This window comes from Lynx rufus, unplaced genomic scaffold, assembly GCF_022079265.1.
Source record: "Lynx rufus isolate CCGP_SWC_20201006 ecotype Redwood Valley unplaced genomic scaffold, mLynRuf1.p SCAF_4, whole genome shotgun sequence".
Lineage (NCBI taxonomy): Eukaryota > Metazoa > Chordata > Mammalia > Carnivora > Felidae > Lynx > Lynx rufus.
The window spans coordinates 163,739,293-163,754,531 of NW_025814856.1; the positions used below are offsets into that span (position 1 = coordinate 163,739,293).

General features: G+C 40.8%; 1 protein-coding gene across 2 annotated transcripts; it reads right to left on the reverse strand.

Annotated features, from left to right (window-relative positions):
• Positions 1–4,985: 4,985 nt before the first annotated feature.
• Positions 4,986–8,477, reverse strand: LOC124525041 (GTPase IMAP family member 2-like). Of its 2 annotated transcripts, none has more exons than XM_047097472.1 (3): positions 8,276–8,477; positions 6,911–6,946; positions 4,986–6,071 (listed from the first exon to the last, which is right to left on the reverse strand). In XM_047097472.1, the coding sequence occupies exons 2-3, from the start codon at positions 6,936–6,938 to the stop codon at positions 5,092–5,094; spliced, it is 1,008 nt and encodes a 335-aa protein (XP_046953428.1). In that variant the 5' UTR covers positions 6,939–6,946; positions 8,276–8,477; the 3' UTR covers positions 4,986–5,091. The 2 variants fall into 2 exon arrangements, with proteins under 2 accessions (XP_046953428.1, XP_046953429.1); XM_047097473.1 differs by lacking the exon at positions 8,276–8,477 and adding an exon at positions 7,103–8,266.
• Between the last annotated feature and the right edge of the window lie 6,762 nt (positions 8,478–15,239).

Consider the following 15,239-nt stretch of genomic DNA (forward strand, 5'->3'; position numbering starts at 1 on the left):
CAGTCTCCTCAGGAAATGGTGTTGGGGAAACTGGACAGCGACATCCAGAAGAATGAACCTGGACCACTTTTATACATCATACACAAAAATAAACTCAATATGGATGAAAGACCTAAACATAAGACAGGGAGCCATCAAAATCCTAGAGGAAAAAGCAGGCAAAAACCTCTTTATGCATTTCAATGAAATTTTTATCTTCCTCCAAGGTCTTCATATTTGCTTAGTAAAAATGTGTTTTTCAATACCTTTGTAACAAGGTACTCAGCAAAAATATGAGGAGTTTTTGTTGTTGCCATTGTTGTTGCTATAAATTGTAGCATTTTAAAGATTCTTATTTCCTAATAAATTGTTGCTTAGGAATTCAAATACTCTAGAGTGAGAGGAGGTTATTATTGTCTGAACCTATATATACACAATGATTATGGTGAAAAGTGAGAGCTTTAATTCTTTGTCTTCTGTCCTATGACCTTTATTTTATTTCTATTATCTTATTGTTCTGGTTGGGAACTCTGGCATCCTATGAAATACAAGTGCTGACAGCAGATATTAATTAATGAGAATGTGTCTATTGCTTCATTATTAACTATAATGTTAGTAGAGATGTATGATCCAGTATCAAATTTAGGAAGCTATCTCCTATTACCAGATTGCTACATTTTAAAAAATTGAGCTTGTATTAAATTTTACCAAATTCATTATCTGTTGAAATAAAGATATTTTTTTCTGTAAAAAACAAACAAACAAACAAACAAACAAAAAAAAAACCTCTTTGAACTTGGCCGCAGCAACTTCTTACTCAATGTGTCTCTGGAGGCAGGGAAACAAAAACAAAAATAAACTATTGGGGCTTCATCAAGATAAAAAGCTTCTGCAGGGCAAAGGAAATAATCAGCGAAACTAAAAGGCAACTGACAAAATGGGTGAGGATATTTGTAAATGACATATCAGATAAAGGGTTAGGATCCAAAACGTATAAAGAACTTATCAAGCTCAACACCCAAAAAAGAAATACTTCACTGAAGAAATGGGAAAAAGACATGAATAGACACTTTTCTAAAGAAGACATCTAAAAAGGGGTGCCTGCATGGCTCAGTTGGTTAAGCGTCCGACTTTGGTTCAGGTCATGATTTCATGGTTCATGAGTTTGAGCCCTGTGTCAGGATCTGTCCTGACAGTTCAGAACCAGGAGCCCTCTTCAGATTCTGTGTCTGCCTCTCTGTCTTTGCTCCTCCCCTGCTCACACTCTCTCTCGCTCTCTCTGAAATAAATATACGTTAAAAATTGTTTAAAAGAAGAAGACATCCAGATGGATAACAAATGGAAAAATGCTCCACATTACTCATTATCAGCAAAATGCAAACCAAAACCACAATGAAATACCACCTGACACCAGTCACAATGGCTAAAATTAACAACTCAGGCAACAGATGTTGGTGAGGATGAGGAGAAAGAGGATCCCTTTTGCACTGCTGGTGGGAATGCAAACTGGTGCAGCCACTTGGAAAACAGTATGGAGGTTCCTCAAAAAATTAAAAGTAGAACTACCCTATGACCTAGCAATTGCACTACTAGGTATTTATCCAAGGGATAAATTTCAGACACATGCACCCTAATGTTCATAGCAGCACTACCGACAATAGACAAAGTATGGAAAGAGTCCAAATGTCCATCCACCAACAGATGAATGGGTAAAGAAGATGTATATATACACAATGGAGTGCTGCTCAGTTATCAAAAAGAATGAAATCTTGCCATTTGCAGCAACATGGTTGGGATTAGAGGGTATTATGCTAAGTGAAATTAGTCAACCAGAGAAAGACAAATATCATATGACTTCACTCATATGTGGAATTTAAGATATAAAACAGATGAACATAAGGGAAGGGAAGGAAAAAATAATATAAAAACAGGGAGAGGGACAAAACCTAAGAGACTCTTAAATATAGAGAACAAACAGAGGGTTTCTGGAGGGGTTGTGGATGGGGGGATGGGCTAAATGGGTAAAGGGCATTAAGGAAGACACTTGTTGGGATGAGCACTGGGTGTTATATGTAGGAGATGAGTCACTGGATTCTATTCCTGAAATAATTGTTGCACTATATGCTAACTAAGGAATGAAAATTTTAAAAAGAAGTAATAATTAAAAAAAAAAAGAAATAGTCACTCAGATTGAGATAGATTTGGTTTCACTGTAGAATGTGCATACACTTTGCATCTACTGTTTTCATTATTGGAATTTTAGCCAAAGTTCCATTATGAATTTAACATCCTACTGTATTATAACCTTCTGTGAGCAAATATTTAAACAAAGAGACACACATACCTCCCAATAAAAAGTAAATACAGGTTTAACCTGAAAAAAAAAATGTCTTTAACTGCAGCGATTCTTTCCTAAGTACATTCAATTATTGTCACCTTTGCATTCAGGTTAATGCTGTAGGTGAGGCAAAGCCAAAGGTTCTACTCCTGAGAAGCACTAGGGAGATGAGAGTCCCACGTGAAATACCCTGAGAGGGGCACCTGAGGGGTTCAGTCAATTAAGTGTCCATCTTCAGCTCAGGTGATGATCGCACAGTTCATGAGTATGAGCCCTGCATGGGCTCTGTGCTGAGGGCTTGGAGCCTGGAGCTTGCTTCAGATTCTGTGTCTCCCTCTCTCCCTGCCCCTCCCCAACTCATGCTCTGTCTCTGTCTCTCTCTCTCAAAAATAAAATAAACATTAAAAAATATTGAAATACCTTGAGAGCAGTGATTCCCATTTGTCTCCCATGGCAGAATGCAGGTAGAAAGTCCTTGATAGATATTACACATGGTGGTTCACACAATAGGAGAATGACATGTGCGACACATTCACTTCTCTCCAGCTTCAAGAGTTTATATCTATTTATCCATTCATTAACATTCATTGATTGTTTTACTTCAGGGTAGATTTTATACCATAATACTACAATGAGAATCTAAGAGCACCTGGCTGGCTCAGTCGGTTGAGTGACTGACTTTTGATTTCGGCTCAGGTCATGATCACACCATTGGTGGGCTGGGGACCCATATCGGGCTCTACGCTGACAGCTTGGAGCCTGCTTGGGATTCTCTCTCTCCCTCTCTTTCTGCCCCTCCCCTGTTTGTGCTCACTCTCCCTTTCCTCTGTTTCAAAGTAAATAAATAAACAAAACAACAACAAAAGAGTGCACTGAGAATTTAGAGATAAGTAAAACAAAGTCCCTTTGGAGACTGGCTTCACTCACTCAGCATAAAAACTTTGAGAGTCATCCATGTGGTGTGTGTCCATAGCTTGTCTTCTTTAATTGCTGACTAGGATTCCATCTTATGGTTGCACCACAGTTTATCACTTCTTTTTTATTTAGTCTTATGCCCATAATTGACTGCTCTTATCTCATTGCATTGGCTAAAACGTCTATCACGATGTTGAATAGTAAAGGATGGACATGGCTTGCTTTGTTCCTCAATATATCTTCAGTGATTCCCAGTTAAGTAAGTGAGATACTGGATTACAGTAGTATACAATTTGTATTTGTGTGTGTATAAATATTTTAAACAAGTATTCTCCACTTTTTATAAAAGTTTTTAAAATTTATTTTGAGAAAGAGAGAGAGGGAGGGAGAGCGAGCATGTGTGAGCAGGGGAGTGGCAGAAAGAGGAAGAGAGAATCCCAAGCAGGCTCCACACTGTCCCAAAGAGTCAGATGCGCTGCTCAATCCCAAGAACTGTGAGATCATGACCTGAGCTGAAATTGAGTCAGACATGTAACCAACTGACCCACCCAGGTGCCCCTGTCTACTCTTTTCTTGAGTGAATAGCTATTATATTATTTATCATGAATAGCTGTTAAATTTTGTCAAAGGCTTTCACAAGTCATCTATGGAAATAACCTTATGATTATTTTTCCTTAAGTCTATTGATAAGGTGAATGACATTAATAGATTTTCCAATAACGAATCAATTTTTCATTTATGTTTAAGAATGTGGTGTTGGAGTCTATTTGCTAGTATTTTATTTGGTATTTTTGTTTTGATACTCATGAGAGATATTGGTTTATAGTTTCATCTTTTTGTATGGTCTTTATCAAGCTTAGGTATCAATGCTATACTTCTTTTGAAAAAGCAGTTAGGGAAATTTCCCTTCATTTCCAATGTTCTGCAACAATTTAAAGAGCACTGGGACTATCTGAATGTTGAAGGTTCAGAAGAACTCCCATGCAAAACCATCTGGCCTTGGTACTTACTTTGTGGTGTGGTCCCTGAATGGCTTTCTCAATCTCTTCCATGTAAATTGGTCTATTTCACCTTCATCTGTCTAGTGGAAATAGTTTTGCTAATCTGTATTTCCCCAGGAAAGTTATCCATTTCATCCAGATCTTCACATTTATTTGCAAAGAAGTCTTAAATTTTAAAAATGTCTTCTGATTTAGTTGTCACAACTTCTTATCATATTGAAAATTTTATTTGTGTCCTTTTCCCCTTTTCTTATCCAAAAAGATGAGTAGTTTATTTTTTTTTCAACAAACCAGAGTTTTAATTTATTAATTAGGCCCTGTATGTTTTATTCCCCACCACATTAATTTTTGTTTTTATTTTTATTATTTCCATACTTTCCTTTAGTTTACTTCCTTTTCATGGGTATTTTTTGGTATGGGAATTGAATTTATTAATTTTCATTCTTCTATTCTTATTGGAGAAGTTTTGGGCGTGCTTCATTTTCCTTCCCTCATTTCTTTGTTTTTCAAAAATATTTATTTATTTTAAAGTGTACTTATTTATATTGAGAAAGTAGAGAGAGCATGAGTGGGGGAGGGGCAGAGAGAGAGTGAGACTCAGAATCTGAACAGGCTCCAGGCTCTGAGCTGTCAGCACAGAGCCCAACGTGGGGCTTGAATCTATGAAGCGTGAGATCATGACCTGAGCTGAAGTCAGACACTTAATCCACTGAGCCACCCAGGTGCCCCAAGCAATGTCAAGATTTAAACACTTTACAGAATCTCAAACATTTACTGATGTCAGGCACTGCATTTTACAGGGGAAGCACTTGGACTCACCCCATACACGGCAGTGAGTAAATAATTGCTGACCTGTAACTATGCTCTACGAGTTATGCATTCCAGCCCAGTGATCTTTCTCAAAATTGTCATCAGTATTCCAGCTATAAAGAACAGCAATCTACAGGACAAACTGCACATTCTAACGAGAAAGCAGTAAAACAAGTTGCACACTCTGTACAATGGACACAATAACAGAACTGGGAATTTGGCGAACAAATGAATACAAAATAAAATAAAGACGAATGTTTTGATTAGGCCTTGTTTCAGGCCATTTGATTCAGCTGAGTAACGTCTCTGAATTTGCATGTACTTCACAAGATCTCTTTTGAAATCCTTGAACCTTTCCTCTGACCACACAGGTCCACATTCTGATGCTGTTACTAGGCTGTAGAGCCCATTGGTATAGTGGTCACCCCTTTTCTCCAACACCAGGTCCTCAATCACATCCATTAGCTCCCTCACTTGGCCATCCCGCTCACTCCCTGTAGCACAGTTGTTAAAGGCACACACTCTGCCCCCACATGCTGCCACCACCTTGCACAGGGCTTTGTTATCTGTGTCGCGGATGTAATCCGTCACGGATTCTCCCTCCAGGTCTTCCTTGTGGGTGAAGAGGACAATTGTGTGTCTCATGGCATCTTCTCCAAAGATCTCCTTCACCCTCTGCACAGCCTGCTGGTCCTGGTCAGTGAATCGGCCCAGCTGGGCCACCAGGAGCAGCACATGGGGTCCTGGTGCAGAGAGTAAGTAGCATCTCCACACCTCTTTGTACAAGGAATCAGAGTGGTCCTTCCCAGAAAACATATCCGGTGTGTCAACAATGACCATCTCCCTCCCTCCCCAGCTTCCCTCATGTTTACTGCAAGTCTTAGTGATGGACTGGGCACTCAGCCGCGATTCAAATGCTTGCATCCTGAGGATGCTGTTCCCTGTAGCACTTTTGCCGGTTCCTGTTTTGCCCACCAGCATGATTCTCAGCTCTGATCCTCTGGCACGTTGGTTCTTCATACATGGTTCTGTAGAGCAAGTTTACAGTGTCATGAATATACTGCTTATGCCAATGGAATATTTTTAACAATGGGAGATATTCCCACCTTATGGGCAAAGAGAATCTTCCAATACACTGTATTGATAAAACAGAAGCTAACTCCATTATCAAATAAAACAAACAATGATTTTTAAGACATCTCAGTTTCTCTAGGAATGCCACGTTGGATCTTAGAAAAACATACTCAGGGGACGAGACGGATTTAGAAACATATGGGGCGCCTGGATGGCTCAGTTGGTTAAGTGTCCGACTTCAGCTCAAGTCATGATCTAGTGGTCTGTGAGTTCAAGCCCCGCATCGGACTTTGTGCTGACAACTCAGAGCCTGGAGCCTGCTTCGGATTCTGTGTCTCCTTCAGTCTCTGCCCCCGCCCACCCCCACCCCTGCTCACGCTCTGTCTTTCTCTCAAAAATGAATAAATGTTAAAAAAAAAGAAAAGAAACATATCTTGTCATGCAAGGCTTGCCCAAATCACCCAGTGCTGGCTGTCTAAAGTACACATTTTCTGAAGATCAGAGATGTGTAGTCAAGACTGTGAGTTCCATCTCACAGTCGGTTAAGTAACCTGACTCCGTTCCAAGGTCAGAGATGGTTCCTCTGACTTCTCTGGGCTGGGGTGTGTTCTTGACCACTAGTGAAATGGCTGGACCAGGGAAATACTGAAATGAGCAGCATAAAATTTTTCTCTCTAATGAAGAAGCATCTGATAGCTTATGCTTTGCTTAGAGAGGGTAGAATGATTTTTATATAAAATAGGCAGAAAATATGGTAAAATAATCACACACACACAAGAATTCATATTCTTACCAGAATGACTGCATTCCTGTTGGTCCATTGCTGTTCCTGAGGGACAGAGAGGCCAGAGACCAATAATATATATATTATATATAAATATTATTATAAATATATATTATATATGTTTATAAATATTATATATACAATGTATATGTGTATAATATATGTTATATTATATTTATATTTATACATTTATATACTTACATTTATATTTATGTTTTTAGTTTATTAGTTCTGCATCATGAAAGACTCTTGTATTCCGAGAGCACTGTCATACCCATGGCTCGTTTGTTTAGTCATAGCTGATGGGGGAGATAATTAATCTGTCTTACAGAGAAATAGAGTCCCTTGCCCAAAGTCACCCAGTGAGTTGAGAAGTGGGTTTAGTTTGTAAGCCCTACCTGCTCCTGGTCTCCACACCTACCTCTTCTCTACTTCCTCCATCCTCCCAAGACCTCCTGCCCCTCCTGCTCTCTTTGGTCTCACCCTTTCCCTCTCTCACCTTCCTCTCTAAATCTGCCTTCCCCAGATGTGAGGTTCAGTCTTTTCTTTCCTTCTCTCCTTTCCCCACCTTGCTCCCTTCTTCCCTACCTCTCCTCTCTCTCCAACCCCACCACTCTGCCTTGCAGTCCTTGCAAGAGACTCCATGAATCAAGCATACTATCTTTGAATCCAGAAATACATTTCATTCAATCCATCAATTACTTGCATTTTCTTCTTTCCTCAACAGCATGAAGAAGCCCTGGGGTCTATCCCTTTACCTATACATCGCTTTGTTTCATCAGATAGTTTTTCTCTTTTGCTTAAAGAGCTCTTTTTCTCACAGCATATACCAAAGTGACAAGGCACAGAAAACTCATGAGCACATGGGAATGTCCAAATTCTTTTCACTGACTTTATGTTAAGGAAGCTCTGTTTGCCAGTAACATGTAAACTAAACTATACGATGTTTACAGTTCCTGTAAACTGACTATACTTCAGGCAAAGCAGTCACTCTAAATTGTTTCCCTTAAAATCAGGAAAATTGTTCTTAAAAAAATTTTTTTTTCAAGCATAGCCTGGGAAGTAGAAATCAACACTGAGGAGCTTTTCGTGAATGTGAGCTTATCTGATTTACTGTCAAAAAAAAACACAACCAAACAACAAACAACAAAAACAAAAACCCAGATGACTCCTTGTTAAAACCTGTGACTTGCCAGCTCAGCTCAAAGAGAAAGAAAATAAAACAAAAGTGCAGTCTATCTTCTTCCTCTTCTCAATCTCCACAGAGCCTCCCTGCTGCAAAAGAGCCCCACCATGTGCCTGTGTCTGACATTCTCATTTATGCCACATGCACACAATAAACAGTTAAAATAGGAAATTTTAATCAGTAGTTACTTGCTATCAGGTTGACCGTGTTTTCTTGCCAGTAGTGGAACACCAGTGTTCGAATGATTTCAGCTGGACAGGAAAGAAAGGCAGGACTGCCTCTGGCAGATTTGATCCCTTCTCTGCAGGGCTGTGTCCTCACTGTTTCAAGTTTGCCCAAGTGCAAAGCCCCGCCCCTCGTGGAAGTTAAGCCTCTTTCTCACTGGTGGAAGGGACTGTTCTAAAGGCAAGTGTGGACTGGGGAGGACAAGAGCATGGAAGGGGCACCTCTAATGGGGTGCTGTGCAGAGACAGAAGTTTGCAGGAAGAGGAACCTGAGAGAAGCCCACTTCCTGAGTCAGACTGGAAGTTAACCGTCATTAACTCTTAAAGCATTTTGAAATAACTCACTCATGGCTTTCCTGGCACCCTGGCTTTTCTTTCCTGTCCAGCTCTGTAATTTCAGGGGACGCACTTCTGGGGATCAAAGATCTAGTCGTGTCTACAGTAATAATTCGAGTGTGGGCATTCAGGAAGAACAAACCAAAGAGTTAAAGTTGAAATCGTTCAAATGCTCTTTCTTCTTATTTATGTGGCAGCCATCACAGCAGGGGAGAGAGAATATGGAGTTTACATTGCCTTCATCTCAGATTTGCAGTAACCTCATGTGGCTTTCTCTCCCAACCCACTGATGAGGAATAGTCCCACAACCCTGGCCTCACTACAGTAAGGCTGGGAAATGCAGTGGAGCCGTGGGATTTGGGTGAACATCACTACCTTGCTACACACGCTATTATTACTTTGCTTTGTATTCTTCCAGATTCGTTTCTACGCAGTTCCTTAAGTGTGCTGAAGAACAATACAATGTGGGTAACTCCTGCTTAATATCAGTAATCTATTTCTAAAAATAAGATATTCTGTGTCAAAACAGTAACAGAGACCTATTTCCTATTGTTTTATATGTAAAACAAATATAATGTAAATATAATACATCAAGCCAAAGCCTATCAATTTTCTAAATCATATATAAAATTCAGTAAAGCACTTATATATAATTAAAAAAAATAATAAACACTTAGGGGCACCTGGGTGACCCAGTCAGTTAAGCATCCGGTTCCTGGTTTTGGCTCAGGTCATGATCTCACGGGGAGATGGGGAGATACTGGTCAAAGGTAAAAGGCTTCAGTTATAAGATGACTAAGTCCCGGGGATCTAACGTACAGCATGATGACTACAGTTATAATTCTGGATTGTACCCTTGAAAGTTGTTGAGACAGCAGATCTGAAGCAACCTCAGCACACTCATAAAGAAGTGCAGTGAGAGTGCGTGAGGTGAACTAGCAAAGGCGGGGGTGGGGAGTGTGGAACAATCCATACCTGACGTTTATTGCTGACTTCCAAAGTTTCATGGAAGTGATGAGTGCAAAGCAAAACAAACGAAAGACACAATACAACATACATACATACAAACAAACAAACAAACAAACAAGAACTCCCAATTTGGATCTTTTAAAAGAGGTTAGATTTAGAGGCTTGTCCATTGAAAAGTGTGAAGAATTGTTAGCTTAACATAGCACAGGATTTGCTGCCAAGGAACTAGTTTGAACTGATGCCCAAAGTTTTAAGAAGGGTCAGTCTCATAGTATAAAAATTAATGACTAGGGGCACCTGGGTGCCTCAGTTGGTTAAGCATCCCACTTCAGCACAGGTCATGATCTTGTGGTCCCTGGGTTTGAGCCCCGTGTCATGCTCTGTGCTGACAGCTCAGAGTCTGGAGCCTGCTTCAGATTCTGTGACCCTCTCTCTCTCCCCCTTCCCCCTCAAAAATAAATATTCAAAAAAATTTTTTTAAATTAATGACTAAACTTTTAAATTAAAAAATTTTAGGGGCACCTGGGTGGCTCAGTTGGTTGAGTGTCCGACTCTTGATTTCAGCTCAGGTCATGATCCCAGGGTCATGTGATCAAGCCCCACATTAGGCTCTGTGCTGTGTGTGGAGGTTGCTTAGGATTCTCTCTCTCTCTCTCTCTCTCTCTCTCTCTCTCTCTCTCCCTCTGCCCCTGTCCCCTGCTCTCTCTCCCTAAACATTTTTTAATGTTTTATTTTATATTTTGAGAGAAAGAGAGAGAGAGACAGAGACAGAGCATGAGCAGGGGAGGGGCAGAGAGATGGAGACAGAATCCGAGGCAGGCTCCAGGCTCTGAGCTGTCAGCACAGAGCCCTACATGGGGCCCGAACCCACGAGCAGTGAGATCATGACCTAAGCAGAAGTCGGACACTCAAATGACTGAACCACCCAGGCACCACCAAAAAAAATTTTTTTAATAAATTTTAAGTCATACAAAAGACATTAACAGAAGCATTCAATTAGATTATGGGATTACCAGCAGCATCTCATCACCAAGGGTGTATGCTGGCAAGTGAGGGAATGCAAAGAGATGTCCATTTTGAATTTTATTCCATTGCTTTGTCTATGATCTGAGAGGATGGATCACAATCATCCCCTTCCAGAGCATCAAGTACCATGACTTGAAGACAGTTCTCAGTTCCTTGGAATGGGACACAGACAAGTCTCAGGCATGGGTCATTCTGCTCTCTCCTATACCAGTTCACCCCCACACCATCTCAATCACTCTGAACAACCACTGTGACTGCTCTTTGACCTCCCTCCCCTCTCAGTGATTAAAGCTGACCAATAATCCCTTTAAATTCTGGACTTTACCTCAGTGTGAGGAACTAGGGAATTGAAACAACCAGGTCAAGAGTGCTGTCACCTTGGCAAAGGAGTGGAGGAGCTATCTTTGATGTTCCAGCCCCAGCAGGCACAGCATGAAGAACCTCGTAACACGGTTGACAATGAAGAAGCCACAACCGTGTGGCTCTCATCTAGCTGGATCCCAGCTCCCTGAAGCCATTCCAGTCACACCAATTGAAGTCCCAGTCTGCATGGAGGAGAAACAAGTTGTGCCCTCTGTCTCCTCCTGAATTGCTGGCACACGAAATCATGAGCATAATAAAATTGTTGTTTTATGGCACTGAGTTTTGGAGTGGTTTGTTATACAGCAAGAGAGAGTTGGGTCATCCATATAGATTCTTAGAAGTGGCATTGCTAGACAATTGGTACATGTACTTGTAATTTTGATAGATATTACTGGATTGCCTATAACAAAATGTTAACCAAATTGCATACATCAGCATTTTATTATTTCCCCATATCCGTGCTCATAATTTTGTCTGCCAATCTAATAAGTGAAAAATTGTATCTTAGTGTGATGTCCTCCTTTTTAAAATTTCTTCTTAATTTTTATTTTTAGAGAGATAGAGTGCATGAATGGGGGAGAAGGGCAGAGAGGGAGAGAAAGAATCTTTTTTTATTTTTTAAATATAATTTATTGTCAAATTGGCTTACATACAACACCCAGTGTTCATCCCAACAAGTGCCCTCCTCAATGCCCATTACCCATTTTCCCTCTCCCTCACTCCCCCATCCACCCTTAGTTTGTTCTCTATATTTAAGAGCCTCTTGTGGTTTGCCTCCCTCCCTCCCTGTTTGTAAGTATTTTTTCCCCTTCCCTTCCCCCATGGTCTTCTGTTAAGCTTCTCAAGATCCACACATGAGTGAAAACATATGATATCTGTCTTTCTTTGACTGACTTATGTCACTCAGCATAATACCTTCTAGTTCCATCCATGTTGTTGCAAATGCATGATTTTATTCTTTCTCATTACCAAGTAACATTCCATTGTATATATACACCACATCTTCTTTATCCATTCATTAGTTGATGGACATTTAGGCTCTTTCCATAATTTGGCTATTGTTGAAAGCGCTGCTATAAACATTGGGGTACACATCCCCCTCTGCATCAGCACTCCTGTATCCCTTGGGTAAATTCCAAGTAGTGCTATTGCTGGGTCATAGGGTAGTTCTACTTTTTATTTTTTTTGAGGAACCTCCATACTGTTTTCCAGAGCGGCTGCACCAGTTTGCATTCCCACCAACAGTGCAAGAGGGTTCCCCTTGAGAGAGAGAATATTAAGCAGGCTTCACACCCAGCACAGAGCCTGATGTAAGGCTTGATCCGACGACCCTGAGATCATGACCTGAGCCAAAATCAAGAGTTGGATGCTCAACTGAGTCAGCCACTCAGGTGCCCCTTAATGTGATTTTTATATGCGTTACTCAATATGAATGTGGATGAAAATTTTTCATATGTGTAAGAATTGTCGTTTTCTTTATTGACTACTGTCTTATATATTTGTTGCCCATGTTTGAATTCTGTTGTTAAACGTTTTGATCTTGATTTGTAGAAGTTCTTTATGGGGCCCCAAATGATCATTTTACCTCTTCCTCTTGGATTCTCTTTTTAACTTCCAATTTTGTTCACTTTTATCATGGCTGGTATCTAGAAGAATGCCAAATAATCACAATGACAGTAGGCCTCCTTGTTTTATTCCTAACTTTTGTGGAAATACTTCAATGTTTCTCATTAAACAATATGTTTTGAGGTTCAGATGGAAAATTTTATTATGCTAAAAAAATAACCAGTTATTAGATGTTGAATTTTATCAAATTACCTTTCAATAGCTAAAGGGATTATCAGATTACGTGGCCCCATGGCTTTATAATACATTAAATTAGATGAAAGTATTTCCCAATATTAAACCTTCTTTGCATTCCACTTAAGGTATTGCTGGATTCTATTTGCTAATAGCTACTTTAGGCTGTCTTTCCAGCTCACTGGCTGCTCCTTTGCCCTGGTTCCAGCTGTATCAGGTTTTGGGCTTCCCTCTTCCTTCCAAACATGACAGCCATCTTGTTTTTCTGAACAGTTTATGCCATTCCAGAGGAATTATCGTTCTATCTTTTAAGAGAATAATATTTTTACCATCACTATCTTTCCCCCATCACTACCTCCTTTCTTAGGCAAACCTGACATTGAACAAAAATTTTAGCATTATGAGTGTTATTAAGGGGAATGCAAGGTAGCTTGGGAGCATGTAAGAGAGAAGCTAAACTGAGGGGAGAGGGGTAATCGGAAAAGAGTTCTTAGAATTAACATCACATGAGCTGAAGTTGAAGAGTGAGTAGAAACTAGAGGGATTGAAAGAAAAAGAAACAGGGTATTCCAAGGAAAGTGACAGCATGGCATTCTCCCGGATATTCAAAGGAAGCCAGGATGTCTAGAACCCAGAGACAAGAAGTCAGATTGTGTGGTAATGAGGCTGGAGTTTGAGGTAGAAGATTCAATTCATATGGGGACTTGTCATCAAGTTTGGATCCTGAATATTCTCCTACAAAAAATGGAAAATCACTCCAGGATTGTTTTAATCAGGCCACAGTCAGATGTGTGTGACTGTTGGCTGTGTGAAGAATAGATTCAAAAACCTGTCCCTCGTTGTGTGTTCCATGATCTGCATTTGGGTGTTCTTATTGGGGTCCTCCTTCACTTCCTCTGCCTTGCTACATCCCACCCTCTTAGTGCACCAAAACAGAACAGTTATGGTTAAGGCAAACTGGAGAGAAGCCCTGGATGTGACCTGGGAGGTGAGCACATGGAGTCTTTGCCCCAATATGTCTCCTGACACCTTCCCCTGTACTCAGGATCCTGTCCGCCCTCTATTCCCTCACCAACAACTTCTGCACAAAAGCTTTTCATGTTTACTTCTAATTCATTCTGAGTTCAACTGTGTCTTGAAAAGAACTTGGTTTCTAGGTGTTTTTGCCAAGGCTGAAAAATAACTTTTCTGGTTTAGTGAAAGGAAACCACAAGCACCAAAGCTGCTTCTGAGGCAAACTCTGTGCTCTGAGGGGGTGGAGAACCATCTTATCTGGTGTCATCTGAAGGAACTGAAATTCCCCTCTGTCCAAACACACACCTGCAACCCACTACTCTTGAGATATCATTCTTCTCTTATGAGTAAAGGTTTTCCCCAGGATAGGGTGAAGCAAACAAAACAACACATGGGGAGAGATTCAGAAGGTCAAAAGAGCCAAATACAGATCAAAGCAGAGTTAAAGATTCAAATCCTCAGACACCAGCTAGATGGTTTGTTTGGTATAGTCTGTGACCCATAGCACTGGAGAGGCAGCATCTCTTTTGTTTGTTTTAATTTGAGAGACGGAGAGGAGAGGAGAGGGGAGGGGAGGGGAGGGGAGAGGAGAGGAGAGGACAGGGGCAGAGCAGAGCGTGGGAATCTTAAGCAGGCTTAATGCTCAGTGCAAAGCCTGATGTGGGGCTTGACCCCATCACCCTGGGATCATGACCTGAGCAAAAATCAAGCGTTGGACGTTCAGTGGAAAGAGCCACCCAGGTGCCCCAGATGGGCAGCATCTTACAAAAAAGATGAACTGTGCAAGTCTAACTTACTATCTTGGGTCTGAATATTATCCACTGAAATTGGAGACATTGATCTATTTGGCCTATTTCTTTTTTTTTTTTTTAATTTTTTTTCAACGTTTTTTATTTATTTTTGGGACAGAGAGAGACAGAGCATGAACGGGGGAGGGGCAGAGAGAGAGGGAGACACAGAATCGGAAACAGGCTCCAGGCTCCGAGCCATCAGCCCAGAGCCTGACGCGGGGCTCGAACTCACGGACCGTGAGATTGTGACCTGGCTGAAGTCGGACGCTCAACCGACTGCGCCACCCAGGCGCCCCTCTTTGGCCTATTCCTAACTTGCCCTCTCCCTCCTTGCCCCAAACAATTCCCTCCTCCAACATTTTTCACTTCCCAGAGTGCATCAGCGATCACATGTGGCCAAAACACATCTTCCAATGTGGTCATTGACCTACAGTGATGGCCTACAGTGATAATGGTTTCTTGTGCAACAGATACATGGTAAATCTGAATTGCATAATCTTGACATTGTAAATGTGGATTAAATTAAAGAAGTGAAACCAGAACAAGGAAGTTCCTTCTATCTTCTTTCTTTTCTCTCCCTTCTCTCATTCCTCTTACTCCCCAACCCCTATGTCACCCACTGTTGCCTG

Excerpts from the sequence above, each read along its gene's own strand:
- LOC124525041 (XM_047097472.1), bottom strand. The coding sequence starts at position 6,938 with ATGGACCAACAGGAATGCAGTCATTCTG. Across the intron at positions 6,072-6,910 it reads ACAGGAATGCAGTCATTCTG|AACCATGTATGAAGAACCAA; the intron begins GTAAGAATATGA and ends CTTGCTCTACAG.